At 41.5% G+C, this 27,547-nt stretch overlaps 3 protein-coding genes and 1 long non-coding RNA gene across 9 annotated transcripts in view; 2 read left to right on the top strand and 2 right to left on the bottom strand.

Annotated features, from left to right (window-relative positions):
• The window catches only part of tpcn1 (two pore segment channel 1), a 24,548-nt gene extending 23,306 nt beyond the window's left edge, over nucleotides 1-1,242 (bottom strand). For 2 of the 4 annotated variants that reach the window (XM_024438594.2, XM_024438595.2), the window contains exon 1: nucleotides 641-1,234. Coding sequence is in view for 1 of the 4 variants with exons in the window: in XM_024438595.2 (XP_024294363.1) it covers nucleotides 641-734 (94 nt within the window). In the remaining 3 variants the exon portion in view is untranslated. Of the gene's footprint in view, nucleotides 1-640 lie in introns of all 4 variants that reach the window. The other 2 variants (XM_042331512.1, XM_024438596.2) reach the window with 2 other exon arrangements.
• Nucleotides 1-27,547, top strand: part of iqcd (IQ motif containing D) — a 27,970-nt gene extending 423 nt beyond the window's left edge. Inside the window, exons 1-5 of one of the 2 annotated variants that reach the window (XM_024438597.2) lie at nucleotides 24,808-25,369; nucleotides 25,644-26,322; nucleotides 26,539-26,772; nucleotides 26,887-26,958; nucleotides 27,091-27,547. In XM_024438597.2, the coding sequence (XP_024294365.1) occupies nucleotides 25,645-26,322; nucleotides 26,539-26,772; nucleotides 26,887-26,958; nucleotides 27,091-27,375 (1,269 nt within the window). In that variant the 5' untranslated portion in view covers nucleotides 24,808-25,369; nucleotide 25,644 and the 3' untranslated portion in view covers nucleotides 27,376-27,547. Of the gene's footprint in view, nucleotides 1-24,807; nucleotides 25,370-25,643; nucleotides 26,323-26,538; nucleotides 26,773-26,886; nucleotides 26,959-27,090 lie in introns of those variants that run through there. The other variant, XM_024438598.2, reaches the window with a different exon arrangement.
• Nucleotides 12,531-13,814, top strand: LOC112262819 (polyubiquitin). The gene is made up of 2 exons (XM_024438599.2): nucleotides 12,531-12,683; nucleotides 13,114-13,814. Exon 2 carries the CDS (start codon nucleotides 13,123-13,125, stop codon nucleotides 13,591-13,593), a length of 471 nt encoding a protein of 156 aa, XP_024294367.2. The 5' UTR covers nucleotides 12,531-12,683; nucleotides 13,114-13,122; the 3' UTR covers nucleotides 13,594-13,814.
• On the bottom strand, nucleotides 13,889-24,696 carry LOC112262821. Of its 2 annotated transcripts, none has more exons than XR_002955416.2 (4): nucleotides 24,579-24,696; nucleotides 24,033-24,065; nucleotides 14,972-15,091; nucleotides 13,889-14,884 (listed from the first exon to the last, which is right to left on the bottom strand). It is a non-coding gene; the product is annotated as an uncharacterized LOC112262821 (long non-coding RNA). The 2 variants fall into 2 exon arrangements; XR_002955417.2 differs by having other exon boundaries at nucleotides 24,037-24,065.

Here is a 27,547-nt window from a genome sequence, read left to right as displayed (position 1 = left end):
CATAAGAAAAAGTATCACGTGATCAATTGATACATCTCTTGAACAGATTATATAGCCTGTTTTTTTATTGCAGCATTTAGAGAAATGCAGAAAATCTTAACATGAATTCCTAAAAGCTGTTCTTTCTAGTTTGAGTAATTTAAAATCAGACTTCCATAGTACCTCATTCACTCATAACCTACTCATCATAAACTACTAGACCAACAAAGAATAATTAAGTAATAAAAAGTTATTGAAGTTCAGGACATTTGTAAACACTTATTGAGTCATCATGATAGTTGAGTTCAGTCAATAAACAACAAACAAACCCCAAACAGGGCAGGTCACCAAGACAATAAACTCACGTTTTTTCTGCAGGCCTAATCTGATCTATGCGGAACATTAGAAAGAATAGAATAGAATTAGATGTCCTAACGGAAAAGTACGCAAGTTAGCTAATGAGCATCATTATGATGACTCCACAAAAATTACAAACCGATCAAAGACAAAACCTAAAAAGTATGAAACCCATTATGAAGAGGCTGTGTTAAATGCAATTTCAATGTCATTGGCTGCAGCCACTCTTGTTATCAAGCTAGATGGGTCAGCTATCCTTGCTAGCTACCTACGCAGTAAAATGGGGATGTCAACAAAAACTTACTCTCGTCTCCCCTCTCTGTCTCCTCACTCAACAGACCGCTGTTCGCATCATCCCAGGTCAGGATGAGGGGCACGTCATCATCGGTATCCTCCATTCTCTCGGCCGTAGATCAAATCCACAGAGGAAAACAATTTAGTTAACTAGTAAAACTACAAAAAGTCCCAGCTAGCTACCGTTAGTTAGTGTCTGATAATTCCTTCTAGCTAGGCTAGCCTTAGTTACTGGCTAACGCTATGGTCAAAATATACACGCCATACCTAGTTAGCTAGCTTCTGTCTTTTAGCTAGCTATCATCTTCAGATAACGTTAGCATACTGTCACATTTAGCTAGCTAGTTAGCTAACTGGATAACTAACTTTCCAGGTAACTAACGTTAACTCCACTAAATTAGTTAAGAGTGCTTTCCATTAACGAAAAGCACCAGATTGACGACAGTTGGTGGAGTTATGTAAACCATGACACTTAAGCATTGTATTGGCACCACCATCGACTAAGTTTCGCATCCAAAGTCAAACTAAATATGAAATATTTTCAAATAATCTCCAAATACTAATTTATGCAAGCTGCGTCTCGTCAGCAACACTAAAAAAAAGTACTTCCGGTTCACGGAATTTCTGAAATGCTCAAATTAAAAGTCCCCGGTGTGAAGTAGTGAACATTATTAATAATAAGGGTTTCATGTAGAGAAATCTGACCTCTCTGAAATGAAAATGGATGGACCTCCCTTAAGCAAAATATATTTGACCAAAACCCTCCCTATCATTAGTCACTTTAAATAACGAAACTTTAATAATGTTTATATATCCTACATCACTCATCTCATATGTATATACTGCTCTATACCATCTACGGCCATCGCTCATCCATATATTTATATGTACATATTCTTATTCATCCCTTACATTTGTGTGTATAAGGTAGTTGTTGTGAATTTGTTAGATTACTTGTTAGATATTACTGCATTGTCGGAACTAGAAGCACAAGCATTTCGCTACACTCGCATTAACATCTGCTAACCATGTGAATGTGACAAATAACATTTTATTTGAACGCCTGAATGTTTTGTTGTTGATAATAATACAAACAAAGTCCATGGCAAGTGTTTCCCTAAAAGCTGTCTGGGTTGAAACATTATCTATTGTACATAAAGTCAATAGCTTAATTAGGCTAATTGGTAGTGACATAATTAGATTACTTCCCAAGCAAAGTCAGCCTCTGAATGTCAAAGAAACGAAACAATGATATCCCCATATGCGTCTGAGTCACTTATTTTACAGCATAAAGCGCTGTTATAGATCACTTTATAAAATCGGATCCGTTTTATTTTCTTCAAAATCTTAAACTAGGTCTGTGCTTTTTGCCATTTTCTTTAATAAAATATAGACCTGTGGCATACCCTCTCATCCCCCCTCAATTTGAGTCTTGGTTTGAACTTAACAACTCTTCACTGACACAGATGTAGGCTATTTAAAAGAAAGAAATTGAAATGAATTATGTCTACTTGATTTTGCCTACTTTCAGCACCATGAGCTGTCCATTTCGATTGATTTTGCCGCAGCTGCTGCTTCACATTTCAGCACCACAATGTAAATTACTCGAATCTGGTTTATTGTTAGGCCAATAACTTCAATAAATACATCATGGGCAAGAAGCATATTGGTTTTAGTAATATCATTTATAGTAGTAGCAAGCTATCAAATTTGTCCTCCGTTCCTCCTCATCTTCGCGCTCTCCTTCTCAAATTGAACAGAACATAAGCTATAGGCTCGTCCGCACGCAGGACAATGCATTATTTTGGGCTAGACCTAATCAACAATTATTTTTGGAAGAAACCTTTGACTCTCCTCCTGAACTGCCACCGTAGCCCTACACGGCACAACAATTGGTTAAGCAGCAGACAAAAAAGTTTTTGATCAACATCCCATCTTAGAAATATAACTTCTGCTCTGTGCTTCTCATAGCACGCACTTCGTAGCCTATGAGTTATGGATAATTTAATTTGAGACCACGCTAAAGACCAGCCTAAATGCGCACTTGATATTGCATGCCCAGTGGAGAATAAGAGATGGCACAAATCGATATAGCCTACTAAGCAACTCGTAAAAAAATGATAAATATTTAAATTTAATCAACTACAAATTACATTACCCTCCTCTGGACTCGATTTAAAAAATACATCTATATACAAAAGTATGTAGGCACCCCTTCAAATGAGTGGATTCCTCTATTTTAGCCACACCGTTGCTGACACGTGTATAAAATCGAATACACAGCATTGCAATCTCCATGGAAAAAACATTTGCAGTAGAATGTCCTTACTGAAGAGCTCAGTGACTTTCAACATGGCACCTTCATAGGATGCCACCTTTCCAACAAGTTAGTTAAATTTCTGCCCTGCTAGAGCTGCCCCGGTCAACTGTAAGTGCTGTTATTGTGAAGTGGAAAAATCTAGGAGCAACAAAGGCTCAGCGCAAAACAATGTCTGTCCTTGGTTGCAGCACTCACTACCAAGTTCCAAACTGCCTCTGGAAGCAACTTCAGCACAATAACTGTTCCTCAGGGCCTTCATGAAATGGCTTTCCATGGCCGAGCAGCCGCAGATTCCCATGCACAATGCCAAGCATCGGCTGGAGTGGTGTAAAGTTCGTTGCCATTGGACTCTGGAGCAGTGGAAACACGTTCTCTGGAGTGATGTGGCTGTCCGATGGACGAATTTGGGTTTGGCGGATGCCAGGAGAACGCTACCTGGAACAATAGTTGGGTCTGTTTCTCATGGTTCGGGCTAAGCCCGTTAGATCCAATGAAGGGAAATGTTAACACTACAGCGTACAATGACATTGTAGACAATTCTGTGCTTCCAACCTTGTGGCAACAGTTTGGGGAAGGCCATTTCCTGTTTCAACATGACAATGCCCCTGTGCACGAAGTGAGGTCCATACAGAAATGGTTTGTCGAAATCGGTGTGGAAGAACTTGACTGGCCCACACAGAGCCCTGACCTCAACCACATCGAACATCTTTGGGATGAATTGGAACTCCGACTTTGAGCCAGACCTAATCACCCAACATCAGTGCCCAACCACACTAATGCTATTTTGGCTGAATGGAATCAAGTCCCTGCAGTAATGTTCCAACATCTAGTGGAAAGCCTTCCTAGATGAGTGGAGGCTATTATAGCAGCAAAGGGGGGACCAACTTTATATCAATGCCCATGATTTTGGAATGAGATGTGCAACGAGCAGGTGTCCACATACTTTTGGTCATGTAAGTGTACTTAACCCTCCCCTTGACTGTAATTGAAAAAGTATGGCCCTCCCGCATTTTCCTCCAGGTAACCATGTACGTTTTTATCCCTTCCTAATAGTAGAAAGTGTCAATAATCTGTAGTTATTCATGTTATATGAAAAATAATTGTCTAAACATTCACAATGATTCACATTTGTTCATTTTTAAGTGACATTTGCAAATAAATGCCCCAAATGCAAATAATTGTATATGAAATAGATATTGGCTTATAGAGCAAAAATTATTCCATGTGCCGCAGTAAAAAGGTATTGTAGGGAATACTCTGTAGAGTCTGTAGAATGTATATATGGTGTCATTTCATTGGGCACTGAGTAATGCAGAGTGTTACTGGCCTTTTACTCCACCCATTTCATTGGCCATAACCTTAACCTAATTCTCCTAACCTGCTACATTAATTCTCCTAACTTGCTGCGTGAGTTCTCTTAACCTGCTATGAAAAACTCACTTCCGGTCATAGCTGTATTCCACCTAGTCAGAACTCTGAGCTGATTGTGTATTTGACACTTAATGTAGTTCCACCTCTGACACTGCCAAAACAACCACAATGCGGATGTCAGCTCAAGTGGATCTGATTGAATCAGGCCCTTAGAGAAGGGAGGATGGGAAAAGATGGGAGGTTGAGATATACTTTGCCTGGGTGGGTAAGGGAGGGCAAGAATGGGAGTTGGTGATAAGCTTGGCTTGGGTGGGCAAGGATGGCAGGTTGGGACAAGCTTGGCTTGGGGTAAAGGGGGAGAAAACCCTTCCATCTCCCCCTCCCAGTTATCTTTGGAGAGAGAAAGGAAGAATTTGACTATACACCATTGTGATTTTATTTTAGACAGATTAGGAAGGGATGTTGAGTCCTTATTGTTCCTAGTTTGTCATTATAGCTAATATTCACTGTTGGTTGTTGATGAGAGTGGAGAGGGGCCCCATTCGCGGGATTGGGATGGGGGTGACTGGGAGGGCATCAGACACTGTGGCAGTCGATGCCGTTTAAGATGAGGGAGGACACTTTTTTTTCATGAGCATGGCTGTTTTTCTATTGCAGCATATTGGATGACTGTCATTCATACTCCATTCACCTAGTTCAATGTAACATCGATAGGTTTAGGCTACTACATGATACTCAAATTGTCCCTATACCCATCATGAGGTTGCTACAACTTTGCCTATGAATTAAAGTTTACGACTAGGTTCACACAGGTCGAGAGAAAAATTTGAGGTGACAGACAGTGACACATTGACAGACAGTGACACATTCAATACCGCCCTTGCACACTCTTGCCTGCATCTAGTTGCTCTAGGGTGTAATCATTAGACCAAATGTTGCAAACGAGAGTGGCTTAAGAAATCCATGACATAGTGATATCGGGTCATTCTCCGCTTAATAACACCAATAGAAAATAATTTTGCGACAGAATATGGAGAATGAACAGAGCACATCTTCAAGACACAAAATGTATTAAATAGATAAATGAAAAAATAAACTTTACCATTACAAATAGACATAGAGGATAGTAAAAAGCCGACCTCTGATATCATTTGGGAGGATTTTAAATGTTTTTTAGGGAATTATAATATTATACTCTGTAAAAGTTTAATCTGAGTTAGTGATTTTTTATTTAATTTGAATCTCGTAGAAAAATCTCATTAAAAAATTCTTTAAAAGGTAAAGAAGAAAACACAATTTCTGAACTTAAGCAGGAATATTATATTTTACTTTTGAAGAGAGCCAACAACTACAGGTTAAACTCAAAGCATACTGCTTAATGGCAAGTAAACATCTTGCCGCCCTCACAAAACGAAAACACGCCAAACCAGTTATAGTCTTAAAATATAAAGAAACAGATGTGTTAATTAGAAACACTAACCGATTAATGACAATTTTAAAAGCTTCTCTGAAATTCTATAGAAATCAGAATTAAACAGCGGGACTGATCTTGCAGGCTTCTTATACTCAACAACCCTGAAGCAATTATCAGCAGACAAAAAAACATTCCCTAAAAACATCACCCAAAAGAAATACATGATACTGTTAATAAAACATTTAGTGGAGAAAAGCACCAAGAAATGGACAACTTTCCAATAGAATTCTATTTAACATTTTGGGACAAAGTAGCACCCCTATCTACACAAATGACAACACGTCACTCAATTCAGTCTTTCCTCGTTCCATGTATCAAACAGTTATTTCAGTTATATTAAAACCAGAAAAATCTGGAGAGTCCCCTGCTGATTACAGACCCATAAATGTAATAAATTATCACGGCTCATAAGACCCAGACAAAAGAGACGGATAGTACGAATCTCAGGTATTTATTATAACACAGGGAGCAGGCAAACAGCAGGTCGAGGGCGGGCAAAGGTTAGTAATCCAGGTCAGAGTCAGGCAGGTACAGAACAGCAGGCAGGCTCAGGGTCAGGACAGGCAGAAAGGTAAGAACCGGGAAGACTAGAAACAAAACTTGAGAACAGGAAAACGTGAAAAACGCTGGTATGACCTGACAAGACGAACTGGCAACAGACAAACAGAAAACACAGGTATAAATACACAGGAGATAACAGGGGGAAAAAATGGGAGACAACTGGTGGGGGGTGGAGACAAGTACAAGACAGGTGAAACAGATCAGGGTGTGACAAATTGTGTTAATAAAATAATAACAATGCTTAGAAGCAATAGAATGGCAAAAGTTTCCCAGACTTGATACATATTAATCAAACAGAGTTTATTCAAAATAGACATTTACAAACAAATACAAAAAAACGTTTAAGTTTAATACAATGTGCTAAAAAATAAGATTGATCAATAATGGCTGTTGATGCCAAAAAGGCTTTCTTGAATTGCCTTTTTTATTCAAAACTTTGGAAGTTTTCAACTTTCGAGCTGAAATAATTAATTTAATACAAATATCTCGTGTCCTAAAGCAAAAATATACACAAATACAGTAATACATTTTCAGATGAAATTGCTTCAGAAAGGTGCACAAGACACGGATGTCCTCTCTCACCACTCCGGTTTGCACTGGCAATTGAACCGCTTGCAGAAAGAATTAGACAGGACCCAAATATAACAGGTATCAGTATTGGTAAACATGAATATAAACTAAACTTATTTGCAGACAATCTCCTGATATACTTGACCAATATTGAATACTCAATGCCCCCCCCCCCTTTCAGTATAGGTTTTTCAGGATATAAAATGTAAGTGAAAAAAGAAAAATTGCAAAAGGAAAAATAAAATAACGATCTAGAGCAATCCTTTAAGTGGACTACAAGAAATATCAACGGCTTAGGATGCTTAATAAGTGACGACAAACAACAAATATTTTAATATAGCTTCATCCCATTACTCAACAATATGAAAGCAGACCTAATTAAATGAAACAATCTTCCCATAAATCTAACTGGTAGAATAAACCTCTTCAGAATGGCATGACTCCAAAAGCTGTATACTTATTCTCAGTAATACCAATTACTCCACCAAAGACATTCTTTAAGAAAGTATACTAGTATAACAGACTTTATATGGGCAAATAAAACTAGAATAAAAGGAAAGATTTACATCTTCCTAAGTCTGAGGGTTTTAACCTTCCGATTGTATCAACTCGCCACCCAAGGCTTTTACTTGCGACATATAGTGATATGTACTAAAGAGCAACAATGGGTACATATTGAAGATCCACATGCTCACCCCCAGAATCTTTTTACATGTCTATTTTCAAAGGATAAAGCTCAAAACATGAACTTCATAGTTAAGAACACTATAACAGCATGGAAGAAAATGAAAGTATTCTACCCCACTGCTAGCTTACCTCTGAAGCTAAGCAGGGTTGGTCCTTGTCAGTCCCTGGATAGGAGACTAGATGCTGCTGGAAGTGGTATTGGAGGATCAGTAGGAGGCACTCTTTCCTCGGGTCTATATTTTTTTCCCAAGGCCACGGGGCAGTGATTGGCGACATTGCCCTGTGTGGGTGCTGTCTTTTTGACGGGATGATAAACAGGTATCCGGATTCTCTGTGGTCACTAAAGATTGGCTCTTTCATCCCCCTCCTTTCCCCGTAACTATACCCCCGGTTGTTGCTCTAAATAAGAATGTGTTCTCAGTCAACTTACCTAGTAAAATAAGGGTTATAAAAACATTTTAAAAAACAATATCACTGTCACGCTCGCTATCCTCAAACTCCCTGTCATAAATCAACCAAGGCGCAGCGTGCATGTAGTTCCACATCTTTTAATGAAAGTGAAACTGAAATAACCAAAAAACAACAGGTAAACAGCAAAGAACGTGACGCAACCGAGGTGCACACAAACACACACGGAAAAATAATTACCCACAAAACACAGGTGGGAAAAGGCTACCTAAGTATGGTTCTCAGAGACAACGACAGACAGCTGTCATTGATAGAGAACCATACCCGGCCAAAAACAAAGAAATACAAAACATAGAAAAAAGAACATAGAATGCCCACCCTAGTCACACCCTGGCCTAACCAAAATAAACAATAAAAAGCCTCTCTATGGCCAGGGCGTGACAATCACTCCCTAAAAACACAATCCTTGGATAGCTTTTCAGAATTATCCGATAAATTGGTCCACATGGAAAACTAAAGGCATAAAAACTGTAAATTACTTTCCATGACCGCATATTTATTAGTTTACAAAAATGTGAATGACAGAAAATGCAATTCAATCTATTTCAAATTCACTTTGTAACGCAACAAAATTTGAAAAAAATAGGGAAGGGGAGTAGACTTTCTATAGGCACTATACAAACACCTGTAGGCCTAAATACTATCATTGATGATATATGACTTATAAAGTATGGTTATATTTCATTTGCTCTGTTAAACCTACACTTTGGAATGACTTTGATAGTAACAGGGAATCTATTTAGTTATAAAGGCTACCCTGAATAAATAGAAGTTAATCAATTACGATATCTCTCAATAATCATCTTCACAATAGCACATTGGTAGTAGTCGGTAACAAATATCAAAGCATAGCAGGGCTTGTTTAAAACCCTGGGAGACCAAATGGAGAGCTGTAGATAGATTAACTCACCAGTAGGAGGTGCTGCCCAGCCTATTGTTTTTTCTCCAGTCAATATAACATTAAAGATCTGACATTGTTTCAAAGGTACAAATTCAATATATTTTGTACAAGGTTGGTTGGTCTATGTTGAAAATTAGTTACCATGATGACATAATCCTGTGGTGGATATTTTACCCTCAAACCAACAGTTTGATGACTTTTTTCAAATTCAATGTATTTTCCATGTAAATTCCACGTCACAATAGATTTACACATTTCGATGAAACGACGTTGATTAAACCAGTGTGCGCCCTGTGAGTCTCCTCTCATTACTCAAGACAGAAATGACAATGACCAAGAATTCTGCCTCAAGGCACATCAGTAATGAATACTGAACAAAATATAAACACAACATGCAACAATTTCAAAGATTTTACTGAGTTACTGTTCATATAAGGAAATCAATCAATTGAAAAAAAATAGGCCCTAATCTATGGATTTCACAAGACTGGGAATACAGATATGCATCTGTTGGTCACAGATACCTTTAAAAAAAGGGTAGAGGTGTGGATCAGAAAACCAGTCAGTATCTGGTGTGACCACCATTTGCCTCATGCAGCGTGACACATCTCCTTTGCATACAGTTTATCAGGCTGTTGATTGTGGGCTGTGGAATGTTGTCCCACTCCTCTTCAATGGCTGTGAAAAGTTGCTGGATATTGGCAGGAACTGGAACACGCTGTCGTACACTTTGATCCAGAGCATCCCAAATCAATGGGTGACACGTCTGGTGAGTATGCAGGCCATAGAAGAACTGGGACATTTTCAGCTGTGTTTCAGAACATTCAATTCTCTGGCAATAGCTCTGGTGGACATGCCAATTGCACGCTCCCTCAAAACTTGAGACATCTGTGAAATTGTGTTGTGTGACAAAACTGCACACTTTAGAGTGGCATTTTATTGTCCCCAGCACAAGGTGCACCTGTGTAATGGTATTGCTGTTTAATCAGATTCTTGATGTGCCACAACTGTCAGGTGGATGGATTATCTCAGCAAAGGAGAAATGTTTACTAACAGGGATGTAAACTAATGTGTACAGAATGAGAGAAATTCGTTTTTTTGTGCATATGGAACATTTCTGGGATCTTCTATTTCAGCTCATGAAACATGGGACCAATACTTTATATTTCTGTTCAGTGTAAAATGTCTTTGTATTTTACTAACAGGACATCAGAGGTGAAAGGTGAACAGTGCCGCTCTCTCTCTGTGTGTAGCCCATCTATGCTGTCAAAAAGAGTATGACATTGTTGCCGCCAACGCAAGAGAAGCCAGCAAGCATTTGGCCTCCCTTTGTAAAAAAAATTAATTAATTAATAGCCAGTCAGTGTTGAGCTAAACTGAGTGAGCTCAACTGTGAATGGCCCTGGTGCACTAAAAACAAGGGTCAAGGGAAGCCAGTTTGGATTTGGCATCACACCAATCACATCGCATTTGAAACCAAATGTCATTAACAGAAATCTTGAATTGTTGCATCTTGTTGTGTCTTCCTCTGGTGGCTAGCTAGCTAGCTAAAAATCGTCTCTTTCCTAAATTAACCATGGATGGAGATAGGGATTTGGACTTGTGATTCTACTTAATTTTCTGACATTGATTTCCACTTTTCGCACCAAAGTACATTCATATCTAGGAGACAGAACACATCTCCTTCCTGAGTGGTATGACAGCTGCTTGATCCAAATGGTGTTTATACTTGCGTACTATTGTTTGTACAGATGAACGTGGTACCTTCAGGCGTTTGGAAATCGCTCCCAGGGATAAACCAGACATGTGGAGGTCTACAATTTTTTTCTGAGGTCTTGGCTGATTTCTTTTGATTTTCCCATGATGTCAAGCGAAGAGACACTGAGTGTGAAGGTCGGCCTTGAAATACATCCACAGGTACACCTCCAATTGACTCAAATTATGTCAATTAGCCTCAGAAGCTTCTAAAGCCATGACATAATTTTCTGTAATTTTCCAAGCTGTTTTAAAGGCACAGTCAACTTAGTGTATGTAAACTTCTGACCCACTGGAATTGTGATACCATGAATTACAAGTGAAATAATATGTCTGTAAACAATTGTTGGAAAAATGACTTGTGTCATGCACAAAGTAGATGTCCTAACCGACTTGCCAAAACTATAGTTTGTTAACAAGAAATTTGTGGAGTGGTTGAAAAACGAGTTGTATTGACTCCAACTTAAGTGTATGTAAACTTCTGACTTCAACTGTATATATCACGGTGTGAAGGCATATTAACGAACAGGTTACAGAGCAAACAACGCAATTATCACATCACTACATAGGTTGTAATATGGCCTTTCCCCCCTGGCTTTGCTTCCCCGGTATTTTACCCACGCAGTAACTGATTATTGTAATATCATGATTAATACTGTTGCTGCATTTGCCACATTCGGATGCGAACTGAAAGCCTTGCCACTGGCGACTCCGGGTGTGTCACATGCGATAACGCTGGAGAGACGAAGCAGGTACGGGGAGTAAAACATTTCATGAGGACTGACATGGAACGAGACAGGAACAGCGTCAGCAAACAAATACTAAAGTCAAAAACAATACAATGCAGCAACGGGGAACAGAGCAGGGAACTGACAAATATAGGGGAGGAAATAAACAGGTGATAGGTGAGTCCAATAACACTGATGCGCGTGATGGATGGATGGGAGTGCGTGATGCAGGGCAACCTGGTGCCCCCAAGCGCCCGGGGGAGGGAAGAGCGGGAGCAGACGTGACAGGGTGGATACATCTGTAACTTCACGGTGGTGCAGTTTTGGTGGACCATCTTATATTTTCCTTCAGTTGATAAGACCATCTTGTCCTCAAAAGTCTGGTGAATGTATGTACTGTTTGTTGTGTTTGCTGAGTTCAAGTACGTACATTCATGTAGAGTGGAGACACAAACCTCAACAACTGTGTTGTATTCCGTTAGCCTATACACTGCCAACTACCTAATTACCCAATTTATTTAGTCTTGTAAATAAAACCGTAAAAATAAATTATCTGTGGCCTTGCGTTCATTTACAAGTGATTGGGTCCTTGAATTTGAGCTCGACGACTTTCAGAATGAGAACATAGTAACTGACTGTTAATTAAAACTATTGTTGATATAGGATTGGTACAATGGTTAATAACTACGATAGAGTTAATTAAAGGGATCTCTATATAAAACCTTAATGGTTCCCCACGTTTGATTAATTTGGATAGGATAACCAAATTAATTACAATAAATTAGATCAATTAATTATTCCAGTAATATCTGGAATATCTATAGTCAAAGTTACAACACTGACATATGTGGGTGTGTGATTGATTGGAAATGATCTAGACTGACATGGAATGTAGAAACATTTGCACCAAGTTGTCATTGGGCTACTGTTTTTCATGGGGTTAGTAGTAGGCTAGTATTCTATTAAGTCTTAACTGAACAATAACATAGAAATAATTTATTGCACTCAGCTTTCTGCCAACAACAGTTGCCTACGTCAGTATTATTAACTGAGAATAGAAACCGAAAGGGGCAAGGAGGCAGAGGGGAAAACGAACCTTAATTTGAGGGGCGGGGTTTATCAGCTGTTATATACCCGGCTCAGCTACAGACGGTGACAGAGCTGTCATCATCTTTCAACTTGCAAGACTTCACAATAATAGGCCTATCTACTGAAAAGGTAAATCATGTTTTTACATTATAATGCTACAATAGGCTTGCCATACAGAAATGTGCTGGATAAAAAAAGCTTAATAGTGTATCAAGTAAATTATCTTATATTATGTCAGGTATTACAATCGTCTGAATAAATGGTAAAGCTTAATTAAAGCCTGTAGGTAAATATACAAGTTATAATGACTCCCTTAGATCTTTCAATCATTTCTTAATGAATCTCACTAAATAGCCACAAGTCAGCTGAAATATTGATAGAGATGAGACATGACATATTGTAACCCTTATTATAAGACATTATAAAGGATCATACATGCTTTTTAACAAGTTATAAAGCATTATACCTGCAGGCTTTAAGTGAAGTGTTAAGACTAAATCGTTCAATTGAGCGATGCTATTGTAAGGCCAAATAAATAATACATGAATTCCTCTTTCAGATATCTACCATGGAACTCACTATAACACTGTTGAATGGGGAATCACATCCCCTGACGGTTCAGCCACACACCACTCTGGGGTCACTCAAGTGTCTGATCAACCAACACTTTGGAGTGGCCATAGAAAGGCAGAGGCTGTCAGGTGTCAATGGGAACAACATCAGTCTCAGCGATGATTCAAAAACTTTGAGTGACTATGGCCTGCATTCAGGATCCAAAGTGATGGTGCTGATTACAGAACCCACTCATATCCAGGTGTTCCTGAAAAACGAAAAGGGCCAGACGCACACATATGAGGTGGTGTCAGGTGAGACTGTAACCCAGTTCAAAGCCAAGGTCCAAAACAAGGAGGGAGTCCCAGCCGACCAACAGAGGCTGATTCACGAGGGCAAGCAGCTCGATGATGGCAAGAAACTGGAAGACTATGGTGTCAGAAATCTAAGCACTATTCACCTGACGCTCCGTCTAAGGGGAGGCTGAAGACACCCAGTATCGACCTGAAACCCCCGGTCACCTGAAGCCCTTAACTTATTATGCATTCCATGTCTGTAGAGAAAAAGCTAGTCCAGAAATTATCATTGTTATATAACATTTGTATTAAATTGTAAACTTTAAATTAAGCATTGCTGATATAGGCTTACTGTATGTTAAAATAATGTCAATTAGATTGTAATCAAGTAATAAACAAGTATAAAACTCAAGCAGTCTACTATCGTTGTTATGGCTCCAACTCATAAAAAAAATCAAGCAACATGATAGATACTGGATACTGGACTGGTTCTTGTTTTCATTTATAAAATAGGGTTAAAACAAATACTGTACATCAGGATGTAAAATGATTTGGCAGTTTCAGTCCGATGTGCTGTTGCTCCCTTATTTGACCTGATATTGACAGCAGTCACATTTACAGTTGAGTTGAGACTCAAACTAAAACAATGCAGTCCACATAAGGAAACTACAGGTCGGCCTTGTCAGCAATATACACAATACATTGTGGTTTGATAACAATCTTAACATTGCATATTCATATGGTGTTAAATGAGTTGGCTTCAAGATTGAAACAGTTACTGTTATTTATTTCCTACAGCACATTTGCTTTGCTTCAACTTAAATTATACAAAACATTTTTTTAATCAAACAAGAATATATAACATGTATTTACTATTGTTAAAACCAAAATACACCGTGGCTCAAAGGAGAATACTCAAGTATTTCAATTTATTCAAGAAGTAACAATTAAGATTGAACATTTCAGATATAAGTTATTTTGCATGTGAGCAACACATTGGATGTATTAGGATTTCATTTATTTATATTTTTTCATTTGGCCTTTATTTAATTTAGACAAGTCAGTTAATAACAAATTCTTATTTACAATGACAAGAAGGCAAAAGGCCTCATGCGGGGACAGGGGTTTCAAAAAAATATAATCAATATATATATATATATAGAACAAAACACACATCACGACAAGAGATACACCACAACACCACATAAAGAGAGACCTAAGACATTAGTGTAGTAGTGCAGTACCTTGTATATTGTGTGACTGACGTCCTACACACCACCCCAGGTAATTTGCCTGATTGTACCATCTTGCTGCACTGGTATTCACAGGCCTGTCCTTGTAACGTTCTGCAGCTTCAGAGGCACACCCTGTGCCTTCTTACTTCAGTAATCAGGGAGAAGATCTTGGGAGTCTTCACTTCCTCGCAGACGCAAGGTAAGCATACCAAAATAAGGCCACCATGTTGGCAAACAGCACTCGAAACTGAAAACACAACAACACATATTGGTAACAGAGCACCACTACATTCCAGATGAATGCATAAAAGAAAAGCCAGTGAGAACTGCTCACCTCTAAAGCCACATAGTTGATGTTGATGAACTGGAAGGGGGTCCACACTTTCCAGTTCATCTTCAAGGCAGACCAATAACTACTATTCACTTTGCTCTGGAAGTCTGCCCACCTCTTACCCTAAAATAGCATTAGAATGGATGAAAATGAATGTTCAGCCATGGCAATAGTCTGGATTAGAATGTAATTAATGAACCACTAATTGAAATTAACTGTCTGAGTAGTACTGCATAATTTCACTAGGGCCAACCTAAACTGACAAACTAATAAGCAGCCCCTGCTTAAAGTTTGAACTTCCACAGAGTAGTACCAAGTTTGATATGGGACTGTTACATTGCACTATGACGCCGTGTTATATCTAAGCCGTGAGAGTTAGTCAGGTGTATAGTGCAGGAGATTAGATAGTGGAGCAGGTGACTAACCTCTTGGATGTTCATAACAAAAAAAGAAAAGCAGCAGGAATGCAGGAGCAAAGATAAAGCATTTCACTATGTAGTATGGAACAGTGGTAGGCACCATGGGCTGGTAAATGTAATGGCTGGCAGGTCCAGTAATGATCAATAGGCGAAGGGAAAGGTTTTATCCCGCCTAAAATCTGCCCACGAAAATAAGCCCAACAAGTGAGGACATTTTTTATGGAGGTTAATGAGTGTCGAATTTGGTCAACAAAAATATTGAATTGCTCATTTGCTGCGTGCGGCTTATTTGATCGAATAGAAGTGTCATAATGGTTAGGTTGTTACTAATGCTCTGTTATTAGCGGACACACATGGTATTTCCTTAACTTTGAAAAAAACTACTTTATATCTTAAATAAAGGTTAAATATATTTTTTTAATAAATATCTGAGTTGTGCCTGTTGTCACAGAGATGGAGGACTCAACATGGATATAACTCGTTTTAACATGGAGTTTGCCATTGAGGGCTTCCACCATTTTAAAGTCGTCAACTGCATGGGGATTCCTATGAGTTGGGAGCAATCAGCCAATGAAAAAGAAGAAATTCACATTAAAATGGAGATTGCCTCAATGGCACTTCCCATGCTGTCACAGACGCTATAATGGCACAGATACAAAGATGAGTCTTCTATCTATCTTTATGCAGTGTACACACGTATGTGGCCTCTCATTGGCTAGAATGGTCCCACCTGATCTCACCTCTCCCGCCTGTCTTCTATGGTCATGTCTAGAAGGGATACAGCTTTTGCCAAATTGACATCAAAAGTTATTTAATTTTAAAGTTGTTGTTTTTTGTGCATTTTATCTAATCCTTACCCCTTTCCTAACCTTAACCTAAATTATCCTAACCTGCTACAGTAATTATCATAACCTGCTGCGTAAGTTCTCCTAAACCTGCTACGAAAAGTCAATTTTCACAAAAGCTACACTGTATATGAAAAAGTATGTAGACACCCCTTCATATAAGTGGATTCAGCTATTTCAGCCATACCCGTTGCTGACAGATGTATATAATTGAGCACACCGCCATGCAATCTCCATAGACAAACATTGGCAGTAGAATGGCCTGACTGAAAATCTCCGTGACTTTCAATGTGGCACCGTCACAGGATGCCACCTTTCCAACAAGTCAGTTCATCAAATTTCTGCCCTGCTAGAGCTGTCCCGGTCAACTGTAAGTGCTGTTATTATGAAATGAAAACGTCTAGGAGCAACACCGACTCAGCCACAAAGTGGTAGTCCACACAAGCTCACAGAATGGGACCGCCGAGTGCTGAAGCATGTAGCGAATATAAATAGTCTGTCCTCGGTTGCAACACTCACTACCAAGTTCCAAACTTTTTCTGGAAGCAACGTCAGCACAATAGCTGTTTGTAGGGAGCTTCATGAAATGGGTTTCCATGGCCATGCAGCCACACACAAGCCTAAGATCACCATTTACGGACTAATCTGTGTTTAGAGGATGCCAGGAGAACGCTACCTGCCCGAATGCCAACTGTAAAGTATGGTGGAGGAGGAATATTGGTCTGGGTCTGTTTTTCATGGTTCGGGCTAGGCCCCTTAGTTCCAGTGAAGGGAAATATTAACGCTACAGCATACAATGACATTCTAGACAATTCTGTGCTTCCACAGGTCCTTTCCTGTTTCAGCATAACAATGTCCAAAGCGAGGTCCATACAGAAATGTTTTTTTTTCAAGATCGGTGTGGAAGAACTTGACTGGCCTGCATAGAGCCCTGACCTCAACTCAATCAAACACTTTTGAGATGAATTGGAACACCGACTCCGAGCCAGACCTAATCACCCAACATCAGTGACTGACCTCACTAATGCTCTTGTGGCTGAATGGGAGTCCCCATAGCAATGTTCCAACATCTAGTGGAAAGCTTTCCCAGGAGAGTGGAGACTGTTATAGCAGCAAAGGGGGGACCAACTCCATATTAAAGCCCATCATTTTGGAATGATATGTTCGACGAGCAGGTGTCCACATACTTTTTGTCATGTAGTGTATATACAGTGGGGAGAACAAGTATTTGATAACCTGCAAAATCGGCAGTGTTTCCTTGCATGTAGAGGTCTGTAATTCTTATCATAGGTACACTTCAACTGCGAGAGACGGAATCTAAAACAACAATCCAGAAAATCACATTGTATGATTTTTAAGTCATTAATTAGTAGTTTATTGCATGACATAAGTATTTGATCACCTACCAACCAGTACGAATTCCGTCTCTCACAGACCTGTTAGTGTACCTACGATAAAAATTACAGACCTCTACATGCTTTGTAAGTAGGAAAACCTGCAAAATCGGCAGTGTATCAAATACTTGTTCTCCCCACTGTATATCCCTTCCAGACAAATTCGTCTTCCATCTTTGAGGACATGTATTTCCATTGTTAGAGCGGTCACTTGACTATCTTGTCAATATAATAGACCATCTTTGGCAACGTGGATGATGTCTCTTGTTTTGAATCTTACTTTAGAGAACTTCATTTGAAAACGGAATCTGAATGGATCTGAGAAGTTGAATATATGAAACTTTGATCAACTTGAATTGATAGTTTGTAAACTTGATACACAGACAACAAATAAAGGTGAATTAAATAAATAAAACAACGAAACGGAATATATAAATATTGAACTTGAATATTCAATTAAATTGAAATTTAATTTGAAAACTGAATTCAAAAACTGAATTCAATATACAATTTAAGACTATCCTAATAAAAATCACAAAGTATGGAATTCAAAAAACATTTGTGGGCACTGAAATCGCTACATCGGCATTATCCTCCGTTCATTGACAAAAGGGATTCCTATCTCCTCCTTTCTCTAATACAGTGGTCACCAAACTTTGAGTCAAGATCACTTTGAGTCAAAATGCAAGCCGAGATATACAGCTCAGACTGTTTCTGACTTATAAAACATAAGCCTATGCAACATTAAGTTTCGCCATCAGCTGGAAGACTGTGTCCCATTTTCTCAGTGGAGGGGTGGAGAGAGGATGGCCTCACCGGGGATGGAGTGATCCTCCGTTCCCCTCAGACTGACCATCAGTCCAGTGAAAAAACTAAACAATGTATTATGCTCAGTCAGCTGTGCCTCACAAGTAATACAACAAATTATATATTAGAAGTGTGATCATATACTTAAAATAATTTGAAAATGGTCTGAGAAGAACAACATTGGCAGGGCAATTCAAGCATAGCCAATATGCAGTGATAATGTATTGGGCCTATAGCCTACTGCACAAACCTAATTGTTACAGAACTGTTTTTAAAAGGTTAACCTCTATGGGATCGGTTGTTTGAATGTTAAATGACGAGACAGAGGCATTGATGCGAGAAACCAGTCTTGTTCAGTACATCACAACACATCCGGGTATCTCAAGCACCCCGGTAAAACACAGAGTTGCAGTAAAGAACATTTACCAACAGATGGCATCACTGTGCAATCTTACACCCATAACATCTTCCCTTTAATAAAATAGGACATGAGGTGTCAATTCACTAACAAAACAAACCTAGTAATAATTTCCAACATGAACAGTTTAGTTTTTTTTCTTCAGGTAACAACAACACATTTTGATATTCTCTTCACTTTTATCTCTGTCAACAGTCCCTGATGGAAAACCTACAGATTAAGTATTTTTGGTGGCTGGGACAGACGCCCGCAGCGTGAAAAGACAGGGGGCTTGTCTGCGAGGACTGCGGGTTCCCGCACAGGCGTGTCACCTAACTGTCTAAGGGGAGAATTGATGGGCGAGGGAGCGGCCGACCTGTGATCCCCTGGCTCTTCACCCAGTGCCTCAGGCCCCATGTGACTTGCTGGGGTTCTGTCTTTTGTCATGCGACCCCTTTGGCCATCAGGGTTCTGAGTAGGTGCTGGCTCAGCAATCCGAAGGTCAACCCTGTTGCGACGGTACAGTGATCCATTCACTTCAACCAAGTAGGAGCGTGGTGCCACTTTCTGTATACAGGATCCAGAGGCCTGTCCGGTCCCCTGGTAGTGGCTTCATTCACACCGTTTCACCCACCCTGAGCTCAGGTAAGTCTTTTGCTGATTTGTCGTAGATGAACTTGGAGACCCGTCTTTGTGACGTAGCTTCACCAGCACGTCTGTCACCACACATGGCTCCAGGAGAGTGCTGGCTACTGGCAGAGCTGCTTTTAAGCGCCGTGCCGGGCTGCTATCCATGCCTTCTGTCGGGGTATTGCGCCACTGCGGGATTGTTTTCCAGGCATCTTTGCCCTCTCGCAGAGCCTTTTTGCAGAGGTTCTTTGCGTTTTTTACTGTGGACACCGCCTTCCCATTAGCTTTTGGATGTCGTGGTGATGAAGTGACGTGCTCGAATTCCCATCCTGCAGCAAATTTTCAGAACTCAACTCCGGAGAATTGGGGTCCATTGTCTGAAATTACACTATCTGGCTGGCCATAGCAGGCAAACTGAGCCTTGCAGCGTTTGATCATTGTCTTTGCTGAGAGGTCGGGGAGGAGGTCAATCTCCCAAAAAGTCTGAGTAATGATCGACTACCAGCAGAAAGTCTTTGCCACTGTGCTGGAAGAGATCTAGACTTACTATCTGCCAGGGGCGCATCGGTAGCTTGTGGGACATCATCGTCTCTCTCTGTTGCTCAATGGCATATTCATTGCAGATGCATTTACTGACATAGTCTTTGATTTCACTCTGCATTCCTGGCCAATAGAGTGTGTCAAGTGCTTGTCTGTAACAGGCCTCACCTTCTATGTGAGTGCACGCGCGCCAACATCTCAGGGCGCAGAGACCGGGGAATAACAACTCTCTAACACTTGAATATTACTCCGTTTTGAACACTGAGCTCCTCTTTGACTGGCATATACTCTCTGACGGCTAAAGCAGTTTCTTCCTTGCAGTCGGGCCAGCCCATCAGAATCACAGACCTCAATGCCTGGAGTTGCTCGTCCCTGTCTGTGTGCTGTCTGATTTGTATAAGGCGCTGGTCCTAAACTTTGAGGTAGTCAGCCTGGTTGATGTGTTCAACACCCACTTGCTCTGTTTGTAAGCTGCACACTGGGTGTTGTTCATGCATGGAGCGTGTGTGAGTGCCTGATGCAGTAGCCCTGCTGAGCGTGTCACTCAAATACATCTCTGGCCCTGGCTTATACACCACCTTGAGGTTGTAGTTTTGTAGGGCCAGTAGCATGCTCTGCAGTCGTTTTGGGGCATTCAGAAGAGGCTTGCTGAATATAGCAATAAGGGGCTTGTGATCTGTCTCTGCGGTAATATTGTCACACCCGTACAGGTAGTGGTGGAAGCGTTGGTATGCAAACACAATGCTGAGGCACTCCTTCTCTATCTGGGCATAGTTCTGCTCTGTTGGGGTGAGTGCCCTAGAGGCGAATGCCACAGGCTGGCCCTCATGCATGAGACAACAGCCAAGTCCATACTGGCTTGAGTCACTCTGAATCGTGACAGGTTGACACATTGTAGTATCGCAGTACAGGTGTCTGGGTGACCAGTTGTTTTATTTCCCTCACCGCTGCGTCATGTTTTTGGAGCCAATGCCAGATGGTGTCCCTGTCCATGAGCCTCCTTAGTGGCTCACACACTTCAGAGAGCCACGGTAGGAATTTGGCCAGGTAGGTGACGAATCCGACGAAGCGCTGCACTCCCTTCACGTCAGATGGGTGGGGCATTTCCAAGACAGCCTTCACTTTTTCTGGATCAGCCTTCAATCAGGTGGAGGATAAGATGTGCCCATGAAAGCGGACCTCTGGCACTTTAAACTGAAGCTTTTTTATGCTTAGCCTTAGCTTGACCTGTCTGCATCTGACCATCAGGGCCAGCAGCTTGGCGTCATGGTCACATTCTGCCTCCTCATCACTGTCCCCACAGCCCACTACGAGGATGTCATCTGCTATGGGTTCCACGCCACTGAGTCCCATCAACAGCTCATGCTGTTTCCGCTGATACACCTCTGGAGCCACGGAGACACCAAACGGAAGCTTCAACCACCTCTTCCTTCCCCAGGGTGTCCAAAAGGTAGTCATGTAGCTGCTGGGCTTGTCGAGCTTGCACTGCAGGAAGCCATCTCTGGCATCCACGAGCATGAAGACTCTGGCCTTTGGGTGCTTGTAAAGAACATCCTCCAACGTGGGCATAATGTAATGTGAACGTCGCAGAGCCCCCGGTTGAGGTGTTTAGGATCAATGCATATCCGTAGCTTGTCTGGTTTCTTGACGATAACCATATTACTTATCCAGTCTGTAGGCTCGGTGACAGATATGATGTGGCCATCTGCTTCGTATTTGTCAAGCTGAGCCTTCGTAGCTGCTTTCATGGCCACTGGTACATTGCGGGGTGCACACTGGACAGGCTGGATGGCTGCGTCCAAATCAAAGTAGACTTCCCCGGGAACTGACTTGACCGGTGCGTTGAAGACATCATGGTACTTGCTTAGGAGTGTCTCCTTGCTCAGGGGCCCAGCCTGGACTTTGTCTATAATGTTAAGATCAGCTGGGATGGTGAAGTTAATAAGCCCAAGATGCTCGCATGTAGAACCTGACAGTGATGGCTGTTGACTAGCCTCAACTATTTCAAACTCAAGGATGTGTTTCTGGCCACGTAAAACACACTCTGTCACAAACAGGCATAAAGAGGTCATGAACTAGCCTGAATACAGTTTCAGCTTGGTGCTACTCTGTGTGAGTTTGTCTCTGGGCGCGAGCCTCCTTTTGTCTTTAAGGCTCATTACGTTGCATGTGGCCCCTGAATCTAGCTGGCATTGCTGTGGTTTATTATTAAGTAGCAGAGTGACAAACCACTTTTGTCCTTTTGCCCTCACTGCCCCTATGCACTCGCTAGCATGTACATCCTCTGTGCTGTCGTTCCCTTCATCTGTGTTTGTTTCCATGGAGTGCACTTTACCCTCCTTTCTCTTGCTTTTCATGCAGACCCTTGCGAAGTGATTAGCTGTACCACAGGATTTGCATATTTTTCCATAGGCTTGGCAGTGTTCTTTTCCTCGTTCATGAGAAATGCCACAATATCGGCATGTATTGGGGTTGTCTACTGCAGAGTTGGCTGTAGTATTAGCATTAGCTGTGGTAAAGGGGAATTTCTTTACTGGCTGCCTGAATGTAGCATTGACATTGTCCATATGTTTCCTTTCTAGCTCCATGGACCTTATCCGTATATCAGTAAGCTCTGCTGCACGGCATGTCTCCACTGCCAAGGCCAGCATCAGGTCACGTTCTCTCAGCAAACGTCTGCGGATGCCCTCATCAGTTATGCCAAGCACAATCTTATCTCTGATCAGTTCATCTTTTAAAGCACCATAGTCCCATGTAGCTGCCTTTTCCCTTAACCTAGTGACAAAGCTGTCAGTGGACTCCCCGTCCTCCTGTTTGCAACGACCAAAAACATAACGCTCGTAGATGACGTTCTTTGCTGGCGTAAAGTAATGTTCAAGAGCATCAAGAATAGCTGCAGCGTTACCTTGCTGAGCTGCTGTTAGGTTCAGGTTGTGTTTGTATACGTGTCGGCATTCAGTTCAAATTATAGTCCTCAAAGTGGCACCTCATCGTCCTTTTCCAGAAGTCCCGTTGCTAGCGCATAATCCTCCCATTCACCTCTAAACGTATCCCAGTTCGTGCTCCATTCCCCGCTGAGCTTCATAACGGCGGGAGGGGGAATGTTCGCTGCCATGTCTAACCGGTGCTAACAACACTGAAGCTAACTAGCAAACTCACTCTAGCTAAGGTCAATTCCGGCTAAATTTTACTCAAATAAGCATTTGTTTGGTAAACCAGAACAGGTGACTCTAATTTGCGGATCCGGATCACTGGTTGCTGCGGAAAAGGAGGAGGTCAAAAGGGGGGTGAGTGTAACGGATGTGAAATGGCTAGCTTAGTTAGTGGTGCGCGCTAAATAGCATTTCAATTGGTGACGTCACTTGCTCTGAGACCTTGAAGTAGTAGTTCCCCTTGCTTTGAAGGGCCGCGGCTTTTGTGGAGCGATGGCTAACGATGCTTCGTGGGTGTCAGTTGTTGATGTGTACAGAGGGCCCCTGGTTCGCGCCCGGGTATGGGCGAGGGGACGGTCTAAAGTTATACTGTTACACTAACGTGCGCTAATCAAATCAAATTAGTCAAATGCTCCGAATACAACAGGTGTAGAACTTACAATGAAATGCTTACTTACGAGCCCCTAACCAACAATGCAGTTTTAAAAAATATGGATAAAAATAAGAAATATAAGTAACAAGTAATTAAAGAGCAGCAGTAAAATAACAATCGTGAGACTATATACAGGGGGGTACCGGTAAAGAGTCAATGTACGGGGGCAACAGTTAGTTGAGGTAGTAGGTAGAGTTATTAAAGTGACTATGCATAGTGACCAGAATTACGTTCTAAGTAACTGCCAACTTTCCAGGACATAGACATGTCTTATATTGGCAGAAAGTTTAAATTCTTGTTAATCTAACTGCACTGTCTAATATACTGTAGCTATTACGGTGAAAAAAATACCATGCTACTGTTTGAGGAGAGTGCACAACAACAAAACACTTTTATCACAGCAACTGGTTTGATACATTCACCTCTGAAGGTAAATAATGTACTTACTTACATTCAGTAGTCTTGCTCTGATTTGTCATCCTGAGGGTCACAGAGATAAAAGGTAGCATAGTTTTGTTTGATAAAATCAATTTTTAGATTCAAATGTAGGATCTGGGTTCCACAGTTTGAACCCTGCGGTCTCTGGAACACATGTTTGTTAGTTAGTATTATCTTTTACCAGATCTAATATGTTATACTCTCCTACATTAAGATCACATTTCCACAAACGTCAAAGTGTTTCCTTTCAAATAGTATCCAGAATTATGCATATCCTTGCTTCAGGTCCTGAGCTACAGGCAGTTAGATTTGCGTATGTCATTTTAGACGAAAATTGAAAAAAGGGGTATGATCTTTAAGTCCCACTGAATTACTTCTGCCTCGTGTACAAATTCATGTTGTTACTCCTATGACCAGAGAAAGTGAAATATTCCTCGATATTATAAAAGACACAGGCCGCAAATAATAACAATGAAAGCTTAAACATTTTCTGGCTTATAAAACTATTAAACAAAGTGTTGACAGTACTGAATAACAACTTATACATGAACTTACTCATAAAAACAACAGATCTTGCTCTATTCGTTGAGCCTCTCTCTAGTCATGGTTTTAAACGGTTTGAAATCTCACATTATCACATTTGTTGTGCGTTCGAGGCTTTTTTTTACAGTCCATTCTGCGAGGAAACTGTGCGGACACGGTGATCTGAGCTGTCTGATTGGCCAGAAGTAGGCATATAGGTGCATTTGATTTTCTCCCTGGGTCTACCGGGTAGGCGGAGTTCTACATTCAGACACATTGAATGGTTCAAAATTGGAACTCTTTGACTTCCCGGTGCTAGGTTTTCTTAATTCAAGTGCACCTACCGCCAACAGCGCGAAACAAATACAACAATTGGGAATTCAAGGTTTTACCGATGGGTTTTTACCAGAAATGTTTGGTGCGATTGAGTATCTCTCCGGCTGTAGCGTTCACTTTCAATTATAATACAGCGCTATGGGACTAAAGGCAGTCCTTGTTTTTCAAAACAAGAGTTGAGCTTGAAATTCAAACGTTTATCAAACAGACCGGCCGCCATAAATCGGATTTTAGTAAAATGTTGTAATATAACAAGCTAATGAGCCTAAATTACAATGCATGACCATGAGCATTATTTATTTATGCTAATTTATTTCAGTTCTTCGTCAACGCGAATGGGCCCCTCCCCCACCCCACATCTTTGGTCTCTTAGCAACTGTATTGTAAACTGTCAACATCGATGTGATGTTGTTTTCTATGCTGCTACCAGTAACGTGGCTAGTGTGGTTCGATTTGCTTTATTTAAGTGCTGTTTAAGTTCAGAGGAGGTATGTTGTTTTCCTTTAGGCCTAACGTTATGTTTTCTTGATAAAATGTTTTATCTGCATGGAATCTTTATCTTTTTGTTGCTAACGTTAAGTACATTATATCTAAAAGTAAACTACACTAGACATTAGGCAACTGTTAATGTAGGTAGCAAATAGTAATATTGTCCTCACGTTAGTGGTAAATGTGTTTGTGATGCTGAATTGACCGATGTTATAGTGTTAATTTGGGCATGATGTTTTATTGTTTAATAAGATTCCCCCCTGTCTATGGCAGTATGTCTGCAGAGGTGGCCATACAGCCCCTGGAGGATGTTAGCCCCCAAATGATGTGCTCCAGTCCCCAACCCAGTCCACAGCCCCGGGCCAAAGTGCTCAGGGAGGACCTCCTAAAGATCCTGGACCCTTCACGGAAGAAGCTGTCATCCTTGGAGACGCAGCGCATCGCAGGGGTGCTGGAAGACTGCATCGCCAGGGTGGAGACGGTAGCCTTGCTGCCGGCTGTGCTGTCCCGCCTGGGAGGGCTGTCTGTGGGGTTGGAGTTGGAGGGGGCCTTACAGGAGCACCAGCACCTTGGAGAGAGGCTGGGAGGCCTGGGACAGAAGCTGGTTGAGGGGGAGGCAGGGGAGAGAATGAGAGCAGAGTTAGAAAGGGCCATCCCCAGCTCACTGAGGAACGTGCTCAGACTGCTGAGAGCTCATCCAGCCGCCACCCGAGCCCTGAGGAGTGAGGCAGAGGTAGGGGGGCAGGGGGTGAGTGAAGGGGTGCGAGGGCTGGTAGGGGGGCTGCAGGAGTTACGGGGGGTGCTGTTAGAGAAACTGCTCACGAGCCCGTCCGAGGAACGTCAACGAACACGCTACATGCAGGAGGTTTCGCTGCGCCATGGCAACAACATGGAGCTGGTTGCTACACTGGAGATGGAAGTCGCTGCCGCCATCAAAGACAGAGATGCTGAGGTGCCGATACAGTTTTCATTGTCATTATACTACTGTTTGTATTACACCAGAGTTTAAACCTTGAAAGATTTAACCCATGATAATTCTATCTCAGTTCTCCAAAACATAATCTCTCTACTTTCTCTGCTGCTCTCTCTATCTTTCTCTCTCACTATCGTCTACCCCTCTCTTCTACACTCTCTTCTCTTCTCACCCCACTACCCCCTGCTCTCTAAGATCTCTAAGAAAAATGAGGTGATCAGGAAGTTGAAGAGCTCTCTGCACCAGATGGAGAAGATCTCTGAGGACTTTGTGTTGCGGACACAGCAAGATGCCGACAAGCAGAACCAGTCAGACGCTAAGACCTCAGAGGGGAGGCGGGCCCGCATGCAGCAGGAAGCCAATCAGCTGAGAGTTCAGCTTAACAACCTGATTTCTGAGAACCGCGAGGTAGAGACTTCGCTCCGTAAGGTGGGAGATCCCAGAAATAGAGCCCTAGCCCCTGCTCCTTATCTAAAACATTTTCTATGCATGCAGTAGATCCTGCAGTGCGAAATATAACTTGTTCTCCTCCCCTCCTGGCAGAAAAAATATAAAGTGGAGACAGAAATAGAGAACTGGATCCAGAAGTATGATGCTGATATGGGAGAGAAACAGGTAGACTGACCCTAAAAAATCCTAACAAATCTTCCACTGAGTAACAGCAATTAATAATATGATTTTAGTGATGCTTAGTAAATCCCCACCCCCCTCTCTATCTCTCTCTCTGTGTTGTCTGCTCCCTCCCAGTTTGAGCTGGAGGACATGACAAAGGTCTATGAGGAGGAGAAGGAGGAGCTGAGAGAGCTAGAGGAGGCGTATGCTGTCCTGGAGCAGGAGTTCAGTCAGATCCAGGAGGAGCGGCGTTTGGCCGAGGAGAGGAGGGAGGAGGAGCAGAAAGAGCTGGAAAAGAAGAGCCGTGCATCCACCATTATCCAGGCTTACTGGAGGGGCCACCGTGTCCGCAAGGCCATGAGGGGGAAGGGCAAGAAGGGTAGCAAGGGCAAAAAGGGAAAAGGCAAGAAGGGCAAATAACAGCCCTGTGGAAAACTTGGCTAGACCAGGACAGTCCATTATTCCAGCATGGTTTTTATATTTGTGGGAAAGAAGTGTCAGCTCTCCAAAAACACATCCATTTTCCTTTTCTCCTTTTGTACGTTTTCCTTTTAGGTGTCAGAGTTTATTCCAATAAATACTGTGCAACGAA

Source organism: Oncorhynchus tshawytscha, linkage group LG12 (genome assembly GCF_018296145.1).
Source record: "Oncorhynchus tshawytscha isolate Ot180627B linkage group LG12, Otsh_v2.0, whole genome shotgun sequence".
Lineage (NCBI taxonomy): Eukaryota > Metazoa > Chordata > Actinopteri > Salmoniformes > Salmonidae > Oncorhynchus > Oncorhynchus tshawytscha.
Note: the sequence above shows the minus strand (reverse complement) of the source record. Positions and strands in the feature narration are given on the sequence as shown.

Bases quoted from the DNA above. Each gene is read 5' to 3' on its own strand.
- LOC112262819 (XM_024438599.2), top strand. From the start codon at position 13,123: ATGGAACTCACTATAACACTGTTGAATGGGGAATCACATCCCCTGACG.